This window comes from Mercenaria mercenaria, chromosome 9 (assembly GCF_021730395.1).
Source record: "Mercenaria mercenaria strain notata chromosome 9, MADL_Memer_1, whole genome shotgun sequence".
Lineage (NCBI taxonomy): Eukaryota > Metazoa > Mollusca > Bivalvia > Venerida > Veneridae > Mercenaria > Mercenaria mercenaria.
Window position 1 is genome coordinate 77,003,422 of NC_069369.1, and position 20,875 is coordinate 77,024,296.

A 20,875-nucleotide genomic window follows, 5' to 3' on the forward strand; every position below is an offset into this window, starting at 1 on the left:
CCCCACCCCGGGGAGCACATTGTTTAAATGGGCTTGTACAGGGAAAAACCTTTAAAATAAATTCTTGTCTTAAACCATAGGGTCTGAGAGCTTAGATATTTAGTATGTGTTATGATGTAGTGGTTCTTTACCAAGATTGTTCAAATCATGACCCTGGGGTCAATATAGGCCATGCTGCGGTGGTCCCTTGTTTTACAGAGAATTACTTGTTTTTGAAGCAGTGGCAAAGAAATTTGGACCACAAGCATAATGTTTGATACAGATTTCGATATTCATCTTGAATTGTCTTAACTACTTTCTTGTTTTTGAAGATACAGCATAGAAATTTGGACCACGTTTATAACTTTTGATACTGATTTCAATACTCATCTTTAAATCCCTAACCCAGAACTACTGACCTACTTTCTTGTTTTTGAAGCTAAGCAAAGAAATTTGGACCACCAGTTTAATTTCTAAACAGATTTTATTAGTTATCTTGAATAATCTTTACCATGACATACTCAACTAGTTTTTGTTAGTGAAGCTTAAACAAAGAAATTTGTTTAAGCAAGCGACTAAACTCAGGTGAGCGATATAGGGCCATCATTGCCCTCTTGTTTAAAAAACAAAATAGCTTTGAGAATTATTATCCATAATATGTGCCTTGTCTTCCCTACAGTTGGACCTTTATGCAATATAATTTTGACATGTTCGTTTGTTATATTAGTTATTACTGCATGTTTTATTTGTAAATATACATGTACTGCCAGTATTTCATAACATTGAACAACAAACTGTTCAATTATATATTTGTTAGTTACCATAGAAGAGTTTCTTACATTGTGGAAAGTAATATGAATGAAGCATGTTTCACATTTTATAGAGGGACAGGAATTTGAGTCTTCTATCTATTTCCCCTGAATTTTATAAAGATAAAATAAAGCCATCAGTCTGTAAAGGTATAATGTTTAGACAAGAAAAACTATCAATTGTTGTACTGCAAATTCAGTTAGTAATTTGTTTAGCACTGTTGTATAATTGACCATAGTTTTATTTCAGAATATTCAATGTCATTCACAATTTTTTTGTATAAAAAAAGGGCTGCCTTGAAAATTTTGCAAAGATTGAGAATATCATCCTGCTGTAGGATGTACCTAGGTTAAAGATTTTAGAGTTGAGCTTGTAGACCAGTCTAGGACTGTGTCCTTGCCATTGGTCAGTTTCAAATTTTACCTTGAAATTAACCAATCAGATGCAACAGTTTCAGACTGATCTCCAAACTCAACCTTGTTTTTTAACCTCTGACACAGGATAGCATTAATTAAGTGTTTCCTACTCTCTATGGTCATCAGAGGATGGCATTTTATTAAACACTTAAAAATACAAAAATTTTCATCAATCAAAATGACAATAAAGGATGTAAACTTTGGTTTTGTAAATGCAGAATGTTTTGTTCATTATTGTATGTAAATGTTTTAATGTGTGTTTAATTATGCCAATATGTGCCTGAATGTATTACCAAATATGCATTTTTACCTTTACTTTACAAACAGTAGACAGAGCTGTTGCACTTACCCTTTTATCAGCACCCTGGTTGGTGAAGTCGTTGTAATGCTATGTAAGCTGGTGCCCGCCCGCTTAGCAAAGTAGGGAGTGTGCAGATCTACAGATCTCGGGATTGTGAGTTTGATCCACGGGCAAGGTGTATGTTCTCCATGACGATTTGATAAAAGATATTGTGTCTGAAATCATTCATCCTCCACCTCTAATTCATGTGGGGAAGTTGGCAGTTACTTGCGGAGAACAGCCCGCCCGCTTAGCTCAGTAGGTAGAGCATTGGTCTATGGATCGCGGGGTCGTGAGTTCGATCCTCGGGCGGGGCGTATGTTCTCCGTGACTATTTGATAAACAACATTGTGTCTGAAATCATTAGTCCTCCACCACTGATTCATGTGGGGAAGTTGGCAGTTACTTGCGGAGAACAGGTTTGTACTGGTACAGAATCGAGGAACACTGGTTAGGTTAACTGCCCACCGTTACATGACTGAAATACTGTTGAAAAACGGCGTTAAACCCAACACAAACAAACAAACTTGCGGAGAACAGGTTTTTACTAGTACAGAATCCAGGAACACTGGTTAGGTTAACTGCCTGCCATTACATAACTGAAATACTGTTGAAAAACAGCGTTTAACCCAAAACAAACAAACAAAAATGTAAGCTGGTATCTCAGTAACAACTGGTAGGAATTGATTGAAACTTAACAAACTTGTTCACTGTGATAATTGATATGCAATTTACATGTTCCATAGTTTTCCTAAAGTTTTGTCAGTTTTACCTCTGGCATTATATACATGCAGAATTACTTAACATTTTTTTGTAACCAGACGAGCTCTGGTTTTGTTACACTATACGTCTGATACTTTAACTTACAGTTGTAAAGAACAACATCTTGTTTTACAGTATATTGTGATTTATATCTCATGTTGATCTCTTAAAGCTATGCACATTTATCCAGTGTAAATATTTCTTATTTGTAACATTGATGAATTATGACATAAATAGTCTGTTATAAATAAAGCATTTTTATACTTTGTTAAAATAATGACTTTATTTTTCTCTGTTTAATGTCTTAAAAATTGAAAGTTTGCCAGTCTTAGATGAAGAAGAGACTTGGACTGAGCTGCTGAAATAATTTAACTGATACCCCAGTCAAAGGTCATAAAGCAATGTTTGAAGACCAGTCTCAAAGCTGAACATCTGATTGGTTGTTTCAGGGCAAAATTTTGAAATCTACCAATGGTAAGCTTGCGACCAATGGTGACTGGTCTCCAAGCTCACTTTTATGACACTGACTGGAAATCAAAATTTTGTAAAACATTTGATGGAAAATTGAAGTGTTGTAAAAGATTGACTGTTGGTCTGGATTAGGTTTGAAACAAACAATCGAAAGAAAGTTTATATACATTATGGTTTGTCATAATACATTCTGATGGTGAATTTTTGTTTTGGTCACGATATGATTTTTTTCTCAAAATCTCGAAATCTCAAGTGACAGTTTTGAAAGTAAGTATTTCAAGATAAATGGAGCAAATATAATGTAATATTGCAATGGGATTGAATCCCTGCAAGACTATCTAATTTCTGTTCAGTATTTTAACAGAATATATATTAACATTTAGATAAAAATTTGAAAAGAAGCAGGCAGCAAAATACTGGTTTTGATACAGTCGAACTTGGATACCACATTTTACTTGACTCGGGAAAATTCCTGTAAAATGTATATTGTCTGATGGCTTGAACTACCAATAACTCAAACAAATTTTGCCTGTCGCATCAAGATTGTTTGAACGATCTTTGACTATATAGATGCCACTGTACTTCAAAAGTAAAATTGGCAGAATTGTTAGGTATCTGTTCATGTACTACATTTTCAGCATTACAGTTTTGACTTTCATCTCCATACAGTGAATTCCTTAACAAGTACTGAAAATCTTCATTAGCTTTCTTGATAAATCACCTCTGTCTCTTATGTCGAAAAATGGTAACAGAAATTGGTATTTAAAGGGAGATAAAAAAAAAAATTTCTTAAAATAAAATTGTGTCATCGGTGAAAGGTGTTAGTCAAAGTTGAAAGAAAATTTTGCTATAAATGCCACTTTTTGACAATTTGTGACGTTGCAAACACACAAGAAGGTAACTTTCGTCAGAGAAAAGTGACTGTCTGAATTTAATTGATCATAAAAAGATAGGTTTTTTAAAAAAACATGGTTTAAAATGTCCCAGATGTGACCTGTATCTTCCTTGCCTGCCAACAAACTTGAAAAAACGGCCTTGGTTTTAAAGCTTTACAATTGATCATATTGCTTGATATTATTTTTACAAAGAGACATATATTTCTTAAGCATAGATAAACCCCTGGGCCTCACACTTATTATTACAGTTATAGTATTATCTCAGAATGACCCTTCTTTTTGGGGGGGCCTTCAGATTTGGTGGCCATGTTGTTAGTACAGAACACTTCCATCATAAGGTGATCCCAGAGGGAGTCTGCCACAGGATGCTGATGCTGACAGATGCCAGTATATCTTAGGTCATTTCATGTCACTCAACTCTCACATGTGCAGGGAAGTTGATAGGTAGTTTGCAATAACTAGAAAGTACTGAAATAGATTTAAGGAGCACTGATTAGTAAAACTGATTGCAGTTAGGTTACACAAGAAGTGAGAGAATTTCAGAGGTAATGGTGTTCTATATCCATATCAAACAAACAAACAAAATCCTTTTTAGCTCAACATTTTGATGTCGCCATTGGTTAAAGGTTTTGATAAAGTCAGATATCTCTGTTACTATCAAAGCTATCGACTTGAAACTTAAAATAATTATTTACTATCAAAGTCTACACCTGGAGAAACAATCCCCATAACTCTGGTTTGAATTTTGACAGAGTTATGCCCCTTTTTAACTTAGAAGTTTTTGGTTAAAGTTTTTTCTGGCAAAGCCCTAATTCAGTGTCAAGCTCTGAGAAAAGTTTCTTGTTTGGTAGTTTTGTGGCTGTCTCCTCACAGATTATCTTGAGGCAAACAAAAACATCTCTTATTTTTAACTTTCAGGACTAGAATGGCTAAATGTCTCTGAACCTTTATTCTTGAAAAACCATCTGAAGGGAAAAATTGTTGTTCTTGACTTTTTCACTTACTGTTGTGTAAACTGTATGCACATTTTGCCTGACCTTGAGGCTCTAGAAAGCACATTCTCAGTTAGTGATGGTGTTGCCGTGATTGGTGTACATTCAGCAAAGTTTGAGAATGAGAAAGTGTCAGCGAATATTCTAAGTGCCATTCTGCGTTACAACATTCACCATCCGGTAGTGAATGATCATGCAGCAACATTGTGGTCAAAGCTTCAGATTGCCTGTTGGCCAACACTGGTCATCGTTGGTCCATCAGGGCAGTTTCTGTACCAACTTGTTGGAGAAGGACATCGGCAGAAGTTATTAGAGTTTGTTCGTGTAGCGAGACAGTACTACCTTGAAAAGGGTGAAGTCATGAACCATGACCTGCCGATCAAGTTGGAACAACTGCCACCATCACCTTTAAGCTTCCCTGGAAAGGTAAGAGCAACGTTTTCTTTTTTTCTTTAAAGCAGCAAGAAGTATACAAGAATAACTAAATCAGTATTAATTATTGGGTTTGTTGGGTACCCTCTGCGGAAATATGTAGGGTCAGTTTGATAAATGGTGGTTGGTGGCGGGGGAGACGGGGGTGAAGCATTAGCCGAGTCCCTATATTTATCATACTGACCCAGCATATTTCCAAGGAGGGTCACTAACAGACACTATAATTGATTTGATTTATCAACCACTTATTTTTAGCTTAGGACAACATGAAAAACTACTGACCCTACACAGAAATAAAAAGGGTCACCGCATGACTACCTTATAACCAGTGAAAATGCTAGAATCTTATGGGAGGTAAAATATTTACAAAGAGCAAGTGGTAAGATCTCCATCTAAGGTTATCCCCCCAATCCCCATGCTCCACATATTCAATTATATGTTCCTAGTGCACTATTTTTCATGAGATTGAACTGTGAATATTTTATGCCGGGGGCATATTGTTTTTGAACCGTCTGTCTGTCGGTCTGTCAGTCTGTCAGTCTGTCCGCAATTTTCGTGTCCAGTCCATATCTTTGTCATCCATGGATGGATTTTCAAATAACTTGGCATGAATGTGTACCACAGCTAGATGTTAAATGTCATTTTTCATGATAGTGCATTGATGGGCGTGTCCGGTCCATATCTTTGTCATCCATGGATGGATTTTCAAATAACTTGGCATGAATGTGTACCACAGTAAGATGACCTGTCGCGCGTAAGACCCAGGTCCGTAGCTCAAAGATCAAGGTCACACTTAGATGTTAAAGGTCATTTTTCATGATAGTGCATTGATGGGCATGTCTGGTCCATATCTTTGTCATTCATGGATGGATTTTCAAGTAACTACGCATGAATGTGTACCACAGTAAGACGACATGTTGCGCGCAAGACCCAGGTCCGTAGCTCAAAGGTCAAGGTCACACTTAGACGTTAAAGGTCATATTTCATGATAGTGCATTGATGGGCGTGTCCGGTCCATATCTTTGTCATTCATGCATGGATTTTAAAATAACAACGCATGAACGTGTGGCACAGTAAGACGACGTGTCGCGCGCAAGACCCAGGTCTGTAGGTCAAAGGTCCTAAACTCTAACATCGGCCATAACTATTCATTCAAAGTGCCATCGGGGGAATGTGTCATCCTATGGAGACAGCTCTTGTTGTGAATATGTTTTATGCTCTTAAAAGGAGGTATATAGTAATCACACCTTACAGAAATTCGTTACTCTATTTGAAAACTGTTACTTTTAAATGTTCGAAGGTGAGGGTCACACACAGAGTACTACTAGTTTTCATGTACATTCATAGATAAGTGTCTAGGCATAGAGCAATTGATGTGATCATCAGTTTGTCTGTCTGTACGAACCAGATCTCCTCCAGCCCACATTAATGTCCCGATTTAGTTCATACTAACACTTAATAATCCTTGTGGCAAGACCTACAAACTGACCTATATATCAATGACCTTGAACCTCATATGACCTTCAAACTTAAAAACCTTAAAAAAACATTTTATGGCCCTACAGCCTGCGGTTATGACCCAAATAAAGTTAATACACTCATTGGACCTTGTGGCAAGATCTATAAATTAACTTTGATCTTCACCTTTAATCTTAAAACTTCAAAAACAACATCTTTGGTCATGTACCCTTGGGCATGATTTTGCCTCCTTGAAGCTATTAAGTATTCAAGGCAGTAACTGTTAAAATACTGCAAAGAAGTTGATGTTTATGATAATCATAAATTCCAACTACAACATGCTCTTCAGCAGCCACTGTCACTTAGTAGTGATATTTCTTGTTTGTTCTTAAAGAAATATAGTCCATGTCAAAAACACTATTTTTTGTAACATTGTAACAGTTTTGCGCTATTTTCTGCAAAGTGTTATTTACTAATATTGCCCTAAATTGTGACTACTGTTCGAATTATAAATTCTGTAATAGGGTTTTTAGTCAATTAACCTTTAGCCAGGTGGTTGCAAGTGACTTTGCCTTTGCGACCAGTGCAGACCAAGATCAGCCTGGATGTCTGTGCAGGCTGATCATGGTCTGCACTGTTCGCTATTCAGTCAGTAAATTTTCAGTGAACAGCTCTTCGAATAATAAATGGTACTGCCCAGATTGAATGATGGACAAGTCCATTTTAGAAATTTATCAAGGTAAAGGTTAAAAGAAACTTGATTATTTCACTGATATTGCAGTGATTGAGTTCAAGAACTAAATTTATAACAAAAAACATTTAACTATTTTTTGTCCTTTGTAAATTTGAGCTATTTTTGATTCCTGCATAGTGAAAATTATTTTTAGATAGCAAAATTTGAGTTTTGACTGCACTTGATAGATTGTTATGTCATGTTCAAAGTATATCAACTGGCATGCAAGTAAGATGTTTTTGTTAAAAAAAAACATATATACTAGAAGATATTTGTTTGTTTCAGTGTAAGATTGAAATATCTTTCACAAGTGTACACCAGATGCAGTATTTTCACAAGTGGCATAGCCATGAGTGAAAATGTAAAATATGGTGGTCTTGAGTGGAAGATATTTTGATCTTACATGTAAATTTTTTTTTTCATGTTTTGACAAAATTTTCCCATTTTTAGCTCGACTTTTCGAAGAAATAGTAGAGCTGTTGCACTCGCCCCAGTGCCGGCGTCGCCATTGCTTAAAGTTTTTGATTAAGTCAAATATCTCTGTTACTATCAAAGCTTTTGACTTGAAACTTAAAATAGTTATTTACTATCAAAGTCTACGCCAGGAGAAACAGTTCCCATCACTCTGGTTTGAATTTTGACAGAGTTATGCCCCTTTTAAACTTAGAATTTTTTGGTTAAAGTTTTCTAAAGTTTTTACTGGCAAAGCTCAAATTCAGAGTCAAGCACTGAGAAAAGTCGAGCGTGCTGTCATCAGCCAGTTCTTGTATAGTTTCTTACAATTGAAAAATATATGTGATATTTTTCTGACACTTTCAATGTTCTAACTTCCATTCTTGGAGATTTTCAAAACTAAGTACTGTTAAATCGTTCAGCTTAAGGACACTAAATTTTAGGGTGAAAATGGCCATTTCTAATGTTTTCATGGGGATATAATATATATTTCAAATTTTGTCCAAAAAGGTAATGGCAATTTTACTTGGTTACTAGTCTTGGACTTAATTTTGTGGATTGGCTCAGGCGCGAATTCCTCAAATCTTAGTCCCCTTTTAAAATTAGTTATTTCAAAATACAACTAGACTGGCTCCCGTCCCTATGTACATATATTACATATATCAGTTTTCTTCATTAAGAGGGAAGTAACTCCACTGAGTCCAGAAGGTTGTTTCTACATTGACATTTTTTATTGCCCCTGGCTCCAAACATAGGTTCAGCCATCAGATAAAATTGTGCTATTTTAGAGGCTTAGAATTTGTGAATCAGACAATAATTACAGACAGATTTATAGCCTTGCCTACAAAAATATGAGGGGATGCCAGTTTTTACAGTATTAAAAGGTGGCTACATTAGCAGTAATGATGATACTTTAACAGTCTTATTATCTTTTTTGTGTTTTATGTTAACAGACTAATGTGTTGTCTGCAAATCTCCCCTTAAATAGGCAAAATAAATTACAGCTTGTCATGCCAGTCTCCTGTCTTCATATTTCTTAACTAATTTTTGCTCGTAACTTTTGCCACACATGATGATAGGTATTTTCATGGTTCTTATTTGATAAACTCTTAGTCTCCCAGTACCTTCTTCACTGGCAAAACAGACAAGAAAGAAATAGAAAAAATCTGCACAAATGTCATGCTAGGGATGTCACTATAAGGCATATCTAGACAGTTATCAATATATAAAATAGACATACCATGCAATATAGCCAAGGTAGGAGGCCAGTCTTAGATTGATTGATTCTGAGCTCAAGCCTGAAATTGAATGGCAAAATGTATGTAATAGGTCCATGCGTTTGCCTGTCTGTTTCTGCTGAATGACTTGGTAACCACTTGACCCAGAACATTCAAACTTGAACACATGACCCCTTTTGTTTTTGGGCACAATAGGTCACATAGGTCTAGGTCACAGGGACATGAACATTAAACACTAATTTGACTATTTCTGCATAGTAACTTGAGAACCACTTGAACCAGAACCTTGAAAACAGTTTCTGCTCAGTATCTTGAAAACCATCTTACCCAGAACCTTCAAACACAATAACATGATTGGGCTAATGAAGTAAATGACCCTTACTGTTTTTAGCTCACGTGTGTCAGTCAACATTTTCTAAAAAAATCTTGAAAACCACTGGGCAGAATTACACCAAACTTCACAGGAATGATTCTTGGGTGGTCCCCTTTCAAAATTATTCAAAGAAATTAATTTCATGCAGCCATGGCAACCGAAAGGAAAAACTTTAAAAATCTCCTTGTCCAAAACCACAAGACATAGAGCCTTGATATTTGGCACGTGACATCATCTTATGGTCCTTTATCAAGATTGTTCAAATTGTGCCCCTGGGGTGAAAAGAGGCCCCGCCCCGGGGGTCACAAGTTTTACATAGACTTATATAGGAAAAAACTTAAAAATCTTCCTGTCTAAAACCACAGTACCTACAAGTTTGTTTGATATTTGGTATGTAGCATTGCCTTTTGGTCCTCTACCAAAAATTTTCAAATTATTACCCTTGGGTGAAAAGAGGCCCCGCCCCGGGGGCCTCAAGTTTTACATAGACTTGTATAGGAAAAAACTTTAAAAATCTTCTTGTCTGAAACTACAAGACCTGAGTAGGCCTATGATATTTTGTATGTAGCATTGCCTTATGGTCCTCTTTGAAGATTGTTCAAATTGTGCCCCAGGGGTGAAAAGAGGCCCTGCATAGGGGGTTCCAAGTTTTACATAGACTTATATAGGGAAAAACTTTAAAAATCTTCTTGTCTGAAACTGCAAGACCTAGGCTTTTGATATTTGGTATGTTGAATTGCCTTGTGGTCCTCAAATTATTACCCTGTGGTGTAAAGAGGCCCTGTCCTGGGGGTCCCAAATTTAACATAGACTTATATAGGGGAAAAAAAAAATCTTTTTGTCTGAAAGTTCAAGGCCTAGGCCTTTGATATTTGGTATATATCATTGCCTAGTGGATCTTTTACAGGATTGTTCAAATTATACCCCTGGGAAGAGGCCCCGCCATGATGGTCACTTGTTATATGAGTTATATAGGAAAAAATACTTCAAAAATTATCAGATCATATTTCCTAGACTGTTTAATTATATTTACCTGATGTACCCAAGTGATTACATGTCACCTTACTGTGACCTTGACCTACTGACCTACTTCCTTGTTTTTTGAGATACAGCCTTGAAATTTGGATGACATGTACAGTTTTGCATACGGATGTTAAAACTGACTTTCAGTTACCATGAATGTGACCTACTGACCTACTTTCTAATATTTTAGCATCAGTTTGCCATTTGAAACATGTGGCTCATATTACTCAAGTGAGCGATTTAGGGTCATCATGACCCTTTTGTTTAGATCTATAGCTCAAAGGTCAAGGTCACAGGTACCTGAACATTGAAAACTGTTTCTGCAAGGTAACTTGAGAACCACTTGAACCAGAACCTTCAAACTTAGTAGCATGATTGATCTTATGAAGAACATGACCCCTGTCGCTTTTGGCTTCAGTATGTCAGAGGCCAAGGTCACAGTTAATTATGTCTCCCCAGGTCACAGTTAATTATGTCTCCCCCCCTCTGGGGGAGACATACTGTTTTTGCCCTGTCCGTCCGTCCGTACGTCACACTTCATTTCCGAGCAATAACTGGAGAACCATTTGACCTAGAACCTTCAAACTTCATAGGGTTGTAGGGCTGCTGGAGTAGACGACCCCTATTGTTTTTGGGGTCAGTCTGTCAAAGGTCAAGGTCACAGGGGCCTGAACATTGAAAACCATTTCCGATCAATAACTAGAGAACCACTTGACCCAGAATGTTGAAACTTCATAGGATGATTGGTCATGAAGAGTAGATGACACCTATTGGTTTTGGGGTCACTCCGTCAAAGGTCAAGGTCACAGAGGCCTGAACATTGAAAACCATTTCAGATCAATAACTACAGAACCACTTGACCCAGAATGTTGAAACTTCATAGGATGATTGGTCATGAAGAGTAGATGACCCTTATTGATTTTGGGGTCACTCCGTTAAAGGTCAGGGTCACAGGGGCCTGAACATTGAAAACCATTTCCGATCAATAACTAGAGAACCACTTGACCCAGAATGTTGAAACTTCACAGGATGATTGATCATGAAGAGTAGATGACCCCTATCGATTTTGGGGTCACTCCGTTAAAGGTCAGGGTCACAGGGGCCTGAACATTGAAAACCATTTCCGATCAATAACTAGAGAACCACTTGACCCAGAATGTTGAAACTTCATAGAATGATTGATCATGATGAGTAGATGATCCCTATCGATTTTGGGGTCACTCCGTCAAAGGTCAAGGTCAAAGGGGCCTGAACATTGAAAACCATTTCCGATCAATAACTAGAGAACCACTTGACCCAGAATGTTGAAACTTCATAGGATGATTGGTCATGAACAGTAGATGACTCCTATCGATTTTGGGGTCACTCTGTTAAAGGTCAAGGTCACAGGGGCCTGAACATTGATAACCAGTTCCGATCAATAACTAGAGAACCACTTGACCCAGAATGTTGAAACTTCATAGGATGATTGAACATGCAGAGTAGATGACCCCTATCGATTTTGGGGTCACTCCGTCAAAGGTCAAGGTCACAGAGGCCTGAACATTGAAAACCATTTCCGATCAATAGCTAGAGTTCTAACCACTTGACCCAGAATGTTGAAACTTCATAGGATGATTGGTCATGAACAGTAGATGACCCCTATCTATTTTTGGGGTCACTCCGTTAAAGGTCAAGGTCACAGGGGCCTGAACATTGATAACCAGTTCCGATCAATAACTTGAGAACCACTTGACCCAGAATGTTGAAACTTCATAGGATGATTGAACATGCAGAGTAGATGACCCCTATTGATTTTGGGGTCAGTCTGTTAAAGGTCAAGGTCACAGGGGCCTGGTCATGTAAAATCATATTTTGGAAATAACTTGAGAACCACTTGACCTAGAATGTTGAAACTTAATAGGATGATTGGACATGCAGAGTAGATGACCCCTATTTATTTTGAGGTCACTTGATCAAAGGTCAAGGTCACAGGAGCCTGAACAGTGACTTGAGAACCACTAGGCCAAGAGTGTTGAAATTTAGGGGGATGACTGGACATGCCAAGTTGATGATCCCTATTGCAGCCAACTATCAGTGTCTCTTTGACTTTCGCTCCTGACCCCTATTGACTTCTTGCCTATTGGACTTTGCATTGGGGGAGACATGCGCTTTTTTACAAAAGCAATTTCTAGTTGAACATTGAAAACTTTGTTTACCTGAGGAACCCTTGACCAAAACCTTTCAAACTTGATAGGATGATTGGGCTTAGTGTAGATGACCCTTATGTCACTGCACCGCCACCCTCCCCCCCAACCCGAAAAAAAGTTTCTTGTTAATTACTGAGTATTTTTTCATCACCCCTATAACTGACTGGTCAGGAAGGGGGACATGCATGTTATTCTGTCATCTCTTGTTATCATTAGGTTAGTAAGTAGGTCAAAAAGCATAAATCCTTTTTGCATTTTCTTTTAAATACGGCCCTTAATTTACGTGGAAAATTTGGAATTTCTTGGTTATTTTTAGCTCACCTGAGCACAAAGTGCTCATGGTGAGATATTGTGATCACTCTGTGTCCGTTGTGCGTCCGTGTGTGTGTCGTCTACAATTGTGTTTAAACGACATCTCCATAACCACTAAATGGATTTGGATGAAACTTGGCATGGATGTTCCTTGGATGGTCCTCTACCAAAGTTATGCAAATGGTTACGCTTAATTGCACATAGGGGTGCCAGAGCTAAAAATAGAAAAAACTTCAAACGACATCTCCTTCTAAACTGATGGTCCGATTTTGAAAGAAATTCACACAAATGGTCCTTATGTCACTCTCTACCAAGACTGTTCAAATTATTCCAATTCATTAAAAAAACATGGCTGCCAGAGGGCGTGGTCACTTTTCTCTATATGTATATAGTGGAAACTTTATAAATCTTCTTGTGTGAAACTGCTGGCCCGATTTTAGAATAATTTTACTTAAATGGTCCTTAATTGACCCTCTACCAAGATTGTTCAGATTATTTTGGTTCGTCAAAAAACATGGCTGCCAGAGGGCGTGGTCACTTTTCCCTATATGTATATAGTGGAAACTTTATAAATCTTCTTGTGTGAAACTGCTTGCCCGTTTTTAGAATAATTTTACACAGATAGTCCTTGTGTGAACCCCTACCAAGATTGTTCAAATTATTTTGATTTGTCAAAAAACATGGCCGCCAGAGGGCGTGGTCACTTTTCCTATACTTAATTTATTATGTATATAGTGGAAACTTTAAAAATCTTCTTGTGTGAAACTGCTGGCCCGATTTTAGAATAATTTTACACAAATAGTCCTTATAACACCCTCTACCAAGACTTTTCAAATTATTTTGATTCGTTAAAAAACATGGCCGCCAGAGGGCGTGGTCACTTTTCCCTATATGTATATAGTGGAAACTTTAAAAATCTTCTTGTGTGAAACTGCTGGCCTGATTTTATAATATTTTTACACAAATAGTCCTTGTGTGACCCTCTACCAAGATTGTTCAAATTATTTTGATTCGTCAAAAAACGTGGCCGCTAGAGGGCATGGTCATTTTTCCCTATATGTATATAGTGGAAATTTAAAAATCTTCTTGTCTGAAACTGCTAGTCCGATTTTAAAATAATTTTACACAAATGGTTCGTGTGTGACCCTCTACCAGGATTATTCAAATTATTTCGATTCGTCAAAAAACATGGCTGCCAGGGGGCGTGGTCACTTTTCCCTTTATGTATACCATACTTGCCCAAATTATTGCCCTAAGGTCAAAAGATGGCCACACCCCTGTGTCTGACATATACTTACTATAGGCTTTTATATTAGAAACATTGAAAATCTTCTTCTCTGAATCAATAAAAGCTAGAGCCTTGATATTTGGCGTGTGATATCAGATTTGTAATGTCTACCGTAATTGTTCAAATTATTGTCCTAGGTTCAGAAGTATGTGTGACATGTATGTAATATAGGTTAACATAGAAGAAACCTAACTCTATAGTTATACAAGCTCATTTGAAGCCTTGTACACAGGTGAGCGTTTTAGGGTCAATGACCCTCTTGTTTTATTTGAATCGACTTTTCTTTAATACTGTAGCACTTACAGAGGAGCTTTAAAGCACATGTGGGCAGTGCTCTTGCTAACTTGGTGGTTTCTGAACACAAGTTTTAACTATTGGCAGTATTCTGAAATGGATCCTAAAACTAAGGCTTGCAGTTATGGAGCCTGAATTAAATGGCCCGTGTGTAATTATATACATTAGAATAAAATAAATAGTCTGAAATAATGGATTATTTGTGTAAGATAGTTGACAGTTTATTTATTGGACCGTGGTCAGAGATGTTTATTAATTTCCAGATTATAATAGTGACTCGTTGTTTGGAAATAGAATAATTAATTTTGTTTTAATGTTTTTGTTTGTTTTTAGTTTAATGCTATTCAGCTTTTGAATGGCAAGGATTGAATAAAGTACACAGTAACCAATTATTCCAGATAAAGTCTCTAATAATTTTGTCAAATTGCCATGAAAAATAATAATTATTGTCTCAACTGGGATCAAACTAGAAACCCTTTGGTTTAAAGTCATGTGTTATACGTACTGGGCTACCAAGGTAGACTTTGTGGTATCTAGTACAAGCTGTAGTAATGAAAAAGCCTGCCATCTAAACTCAATAGGGAGAGCGCAGATCTACAGATTGCGGGATTATGAGTTTGATGCCTGGTAGGCGAGATATATGCTCTCCATGATGATTTGATGAAAGACGTATCTGAAATCATTCATCCTCCATCCCTTATTCATATGGAGAAGTTGGCAGTTACATGCAGAGTACAAGTTAGTACTGGTACAGAATTCATGAACACTGATTAGGTTAACCGACTGCCATCACATAACTGAAATAGTGTTGAAAAACCGCACTAAACGCAAAACAAAGTACCGAAATGTAAATTGCTGACAGTACAGGTTGCACAGCAGGAATATTAGTTCTAAACTATTTTCAGAAAGACTACCTTTTTATACGCCTGTCTCTGAAAGAGCGGTGCGTATTTTGTGAACATCCGTGGCGGCGGGCGGTCGGCGTCCAAAGCATGTCTGCTCTCCAAGTAGAACAGTTTTCATCCGAACCGCACCAAACTTGCTGACAATGTTTTTTGGCATGATATCTCGGCCAAGCTCGATAACCGGCCAAATCGCCCTAGGCACTCTTGGATTATGGCCCTTGAAATAGGCAAGTTCGATGACGGGCGTATTTTGTGACAGTCTGGCACTCTTGTTTCAATATAATTAACAATTTTTAAGTCCTCATTTTAAATCTACCTGTAAATACTAAATCCTAGACCACACATTCAAATTTAAGTTCAGATATGAAGATTGTGGACTAGTCTAAAAACTCTAGCATTTGGTTGGCTATTCCTGAGCACATGACTGATACTGACTAATGGTAGGGTTGCATTCTTAGACTGGTCTTTCAGCCTCATAATTATGGTCTTGTGCAGTGGATGGTTCAGTACAGAAATAACAAGTACATGAATGAACCCCACATGTCTGATTTGACATAAATGAACACCAGCTATGAAATATGTGTCCAAAAATATTTTTAATCAATAAATAACAAATTTAAAAGCACTAGTATATATTAGTAAAAAATGTAATTTTGTAAACATTTTATTTCTTTGTTTTTTCCAGGTATGTGTAAGTGAAGACGGCAGAACAGTGGTTGTCACAGATACTGGACATCATAGAGTTATTGTTGCGGACAAAAATGGACATGTTAAGGTATATGTTATTACATGTTCTGTATATCCCTTGGGCATAGCATTTTACTCAGCCTCTCCCCCCTCCCCTCCCCCAAACACTGAAAGTGAGATTTAATTAACAAAATGTAACACCACCAAACGTATGACATTAATTTCTAGAATTAAAACAAAATACTAGTAACTGAATTAGTTATCACAAAGAGAATGTTCATTCTTCAGGAGAAAAACTAAACAATGTTTTGCCTTTTAGTTTGCATATTCAGCAAGATAATTTTACAAAATACACTTAAATTTGACATATGCATGTAAACCGAAGTAAATTGCAGAATATGATTTTAATACTATATAAGGAGAGACAGCTTCCTGAACCATTAATAAAACCGAAAAATGTATGAAAGCTGGATACTAAATTATTAACAGATGCTGTTATTTAAGAAATAATATATATCAGAACCATGTTTTAACATAAGAAAACTATGACGAGGTTGTAAGGTCGCAGAATAATTTCACAAGGGCATAGCCCGAGTGAATTATACACTTGGCGTATAACCGATTCATACTGTTGAGATTCAGCCTGTGAAGTTGTGCACCCAGTGTTTTAACTGTGATTTCACACAGCCAGACCAGAGTTATGGCCCTTGACTTAGTAAAAAAATATGTATACAGTGACAGCAGTGCTATGGACGCACATCTAGTCTATAAATGTTCATCTTTGACACAGTGCTGTGTGTATTCATATTTTCTTCGGAAATATATTAATAAAATGGAAGAACATGAAAGTCTGTTACTTACTGTAAGATCTTCCTTCAAATATAAGTAAAAATATATCATAGAATACACAAAGTGTTGTATACATGTACAAATGAAATAAGGTATACATGTACTTGTATTTTTTGCTTGGCTTGAAAAAATTGTGCTTGGTATTGTAACTTGGGGACTCTGATGCCAAGAATCCATAGACACAGCCGGTGAAAACTACAGGTGAAGGATATAAATGGTGTCTTGCATTTAAATAAAATTTACTTGTATATGACAATAACAATGAAAAAGTATAATTACAAAATAACATTCAGTGAATATAAATATACCTCAGCATTTTTCAATGAGAAAAAAACAGCATTGTTGGGAGTATTGAGCTCTGTCTACTGGAGTGATGGGCAACTGTGTAACCACTATGTCATTCTAAATAGTTCTAGCAGTGGGTGTTTCTAATCTAAATAAGGTAAACTGAGTCATGCTGATTTACATAATGGACAGACAAGTTCATAAATTTAACTCTCAAACGTGGAAAATCAAACTATATGACCTTTTTGTGTTATAATATTCGCAGAAGTTGTAAAAAAAACAAACCTATCGAGTTTACAATTATAGTAACTCTATTTTTATGCACTATGTGTTACTATTTTTGTTTGTACATTAATTTGTCATATTACACTTAATGTATCATGCAGTTTGTCAATTCAGACACATTAAATGTCATGTATTTGCACGGGCAACGTGACTTTCTCACTTGACCTTATGAAAGTAATAATAAATTTGTTACCAGGTTTGTAAATCATCTTGTTTACAAGTATCCTGTCTGTTCAATGTATTCACTATTTAATATAATCTCCATTAATAAGTAGCCTCCTATGTAGTTATGCCCGAATTTACCTCCAAAGTCTTGAACGACACACTCCTTTCAAAAGCTTTAGAATGTGGTTCTGTACAGTCCACCTGGAAATGTTTCTTCAAGTTTGTTGTTTAATTAGTACCCATGGGGGCCTCTGTGACCAGTTGGTCAAGGTGACTTCAGATCACTTGCCCCTCACCAATGTGGGTTCGACCGTCACTCAGGAGGTTAAATTTTTCATGTAAGGAAGGCATCCAGCTGGCTTATGGAAGGTTGGTGGTTCTACCTAGGTTTCCGCATAATGCTCAGAGGGGCACCTGGGGTCTTCTTCCACCTTCAAAGCTGGAAAGTCGCCATATGACTTATAACTGTGTAGGTGTGACATTAAACCCATCAAAAATTAGTACACATGAAATTAAATCATTTTTTACATGGGTCAGTCGCCACTGGAGTCATTTGGTGTACACGAAGATGGCTTATAGTTAATTGTTTTCAATATGTCTCAAATTAAAAGGCTATTTTTCTTATGCATCTTCTTACTTTTCTACTGAGTGGCTCAAAAACGTTTTGAACTAGTGACTGTACGTGTACCCTGTCACAATATGTGGTAGGGTTAGGGTTATAAAAGATAAAAAATATATGGTATTTATAAATGTCCTGAACTTTTTACTGATACTTTTCATTATCAATATCCTGTTGTTTTCTCTTCTTATTTTTTTCTGCAGCAGGTATTAATAATGTTAATTGCATGTTATTTATTTATGACCGACAGTTGTTGTTGACCAACATTCATGAACATAAGATCAAGAATATGGAAAAACGTGTAACATATCATGTAACTAGCTTTTGTTAAATGCTGACTCAATTCATTTTTTGGCGTGGACTTCCTGCTGAGGGATACAGGCTTGGAATCAATTCCATTCTACCACAGTGACTATGGGTATGAGCCCTACTTGGGGATCATCAAGTAAACATTTACCTATCCAGCTTGTTTGCAGAAGGTTGTTGGTACTGACTGTGCCTTAGATAATGCCAGGAGCTTGGAGCTGTCAAGTATGCTTGTAAAAGGTTGTTAATTGGTTCTTCCTAGGTGCCTGCATGTGCCTTAAATAATGCTAGGTGCTTGGAGCTGTCAAGTATGCTTGTATAAGGTTGTTAATTGGTTTTTCCTAGGTACCTGCATGTGCCTTAAATAATGCCAGGTGCTTGGAGCTGTCAAGTATGCTTGTATAAGTTTGTTAATTGGTTCTTCCTAGGTGCCTGCATGAGCCTTAAATAATGCCAGGTGCTTAGAGCTGTCAAGTATGCTTGCATAAGTTTGTTAATTGGTGCTTGGAGCTGTCAAGTATGCTTGTATAAATTTGTTAATTGGTTCTTCCTAGGTGCCTGCATGAGCCTTAAATAATGCCAGGAGCTTGGAGCTGTCAAGTATGCGTGTATAAGGTTGTTAATTGGTTCTTCCTAGGTGCCTGCATGTGCCTTAGATAATGCCAGGAGCTTGGAGCTGTCAAGTATGCTTGTATAAGGTTGTTAATTGGTTCTTCCTAGGTGCCTGCATGTGCCTTAGATAATGCCAGGAATTTGGAGCTGTCAAGTATGCTTGTATAAGGTTGTTAATTGGTTCTTCCTATGTGCCTGCATGTGTCTTAGATAATGCCAGGAGCTTGGAGCTGTCAAGTATGCTTGTATAAGGCTGTTAATAGGTTCTTCCTAGGTGCCTGCATGTGCCTTAGATAATGCCAGGAGCTTGGAGCTGTCAAGTATGCTTGTATAAGGTTGTTAATTGGTTCTTCCTAGGTGCCTGCATGTGCCTTAGATAATGCCAGGGGCTTGGAGCTGTCAAGTATGCTTGTATAAGGTTGTTAATTTGTTCTTCCTATGTGCCTGCATGTGTCTTAGATAATGCCAGGAACTTGGAGCTGTCAAGTATGCTTGTATAAGGTTGTTAATTGGTTCTTCCTATGTGCCTGCATCTGTCTTATAGATAATGCCAGGAGCTTTGAGCTGTCAAGTATGCTTGTATAAGGTTGTTAATTGGTTCTTCCTAGGTTCTTGCATGTGTCTTAGATAATGCCAGGAGCTTGGAGCTGTCAGGTATGCTTGTATAAGGTTGTTAATTGGTTCTTCCTAGGTGCCTGCATGTGCCTTAGATAATGCCAGGAGCTTGGAGCTGTCAGGTATGCTTGTATAAGGTTGTTAATTGGTTCTTCCTAGGTGCTTGCATGTGCCTTAGATAATGCCAGGAGCTTGGAGCTGTCAAGTATGCTTGTATAAGGTTGTTAATTGGTTCTTCCTAGGTGCCTGCATGTGCCTTAGATAATGCCAGGAGCTTGGAGCTGTCAAGTATGCTTGTATAAGGTTGTTAATTGGTTCTTCCTAGGTGCCTGCATGTGCCTTAGATAATGCCAGGAGCTTGGAGCTGTCAAGTATGCCTGTATAAGGTTGTTAATTGGTTCTACATAGATGCCTGACTGTGCCTTAGATAATGCCAGGAGCTTGGAACTGTCAAGTATGCCTGTATAAGGTTGTTAATTTGTTCTACATAGATGCCTGACTGTGCCTTAAATAATGCCAGGAGCTTGGAGCTGTCAAGTATGCTTGTATAAGGTTGTCAATTTGTTCTACTTAGGTGCCTGCATGTGCCTTAGATAATGCAAGGAGTATAGAGGGGCACACTGGATCTTCCTCCGCTATTAAAGTTGGAGAGTCACCATATGACTTAAATTGTATGGGTGTGACTTGATACCACCAAAAACACTTTAAAAATTATTTTGTGAACCCACTTGTCAATACAGTGTGCTTAACATCACAAGATTTCTGAGTGTGAAATGAAATAAAAGTCAGTGTTTATTGTATCATGGATTTTTTATGTCATTAAAAAATGTCAGCTGTTCTAACTCAACAAGATGTTTATGTGTGAATTATGACAATAAGTCTTCAAACAGTATCTCAATAAACACATAAACTAAAGGTAAATATTAGTGTGAAAAGTTGAAATTGAAACCAGGGGCAGTGAATATTTTGCCCAGGCTGACAAGCGTTTTATGATTTGACATAAAATGGTATGAGGTTGCTATGTTGCAGAGACATAAATGAGAAAAAAAGGAGGAAGGAGGCCAGAGAGAGAGTTTGTCTGTTTTAAA

General features: G+C 37.2%; 1 protein-coding gene across 2 annotated transcripts in view; it reads left to right on the top strand.

Annotated features, from left to right (window-relative positions):
* The window catches only part of LOC123547526 (NHL repeat-containing protein 2-like), a 122,790-nt gene that overhangs the window by 21,524 nt on the left and 80,391 nt on the right, over nt 1-20,875 (top strand). For both annotated transcript variants that reach the window (XM_053551788.1, XM_053551789.1), the window contains exons 3-4: nt 4,593-5,092; nt 16,050-16,139. In XM_053551788.1, coding sequence (XP_053407763.1) covers nt 4,593-5,092; nt 16,050-16,139 — 590 coding nt within the window. The remainder of the gene's footprint in view (nt 1-4,592; nt 5,093-16,049; nt 16,140-20,875) is intronic.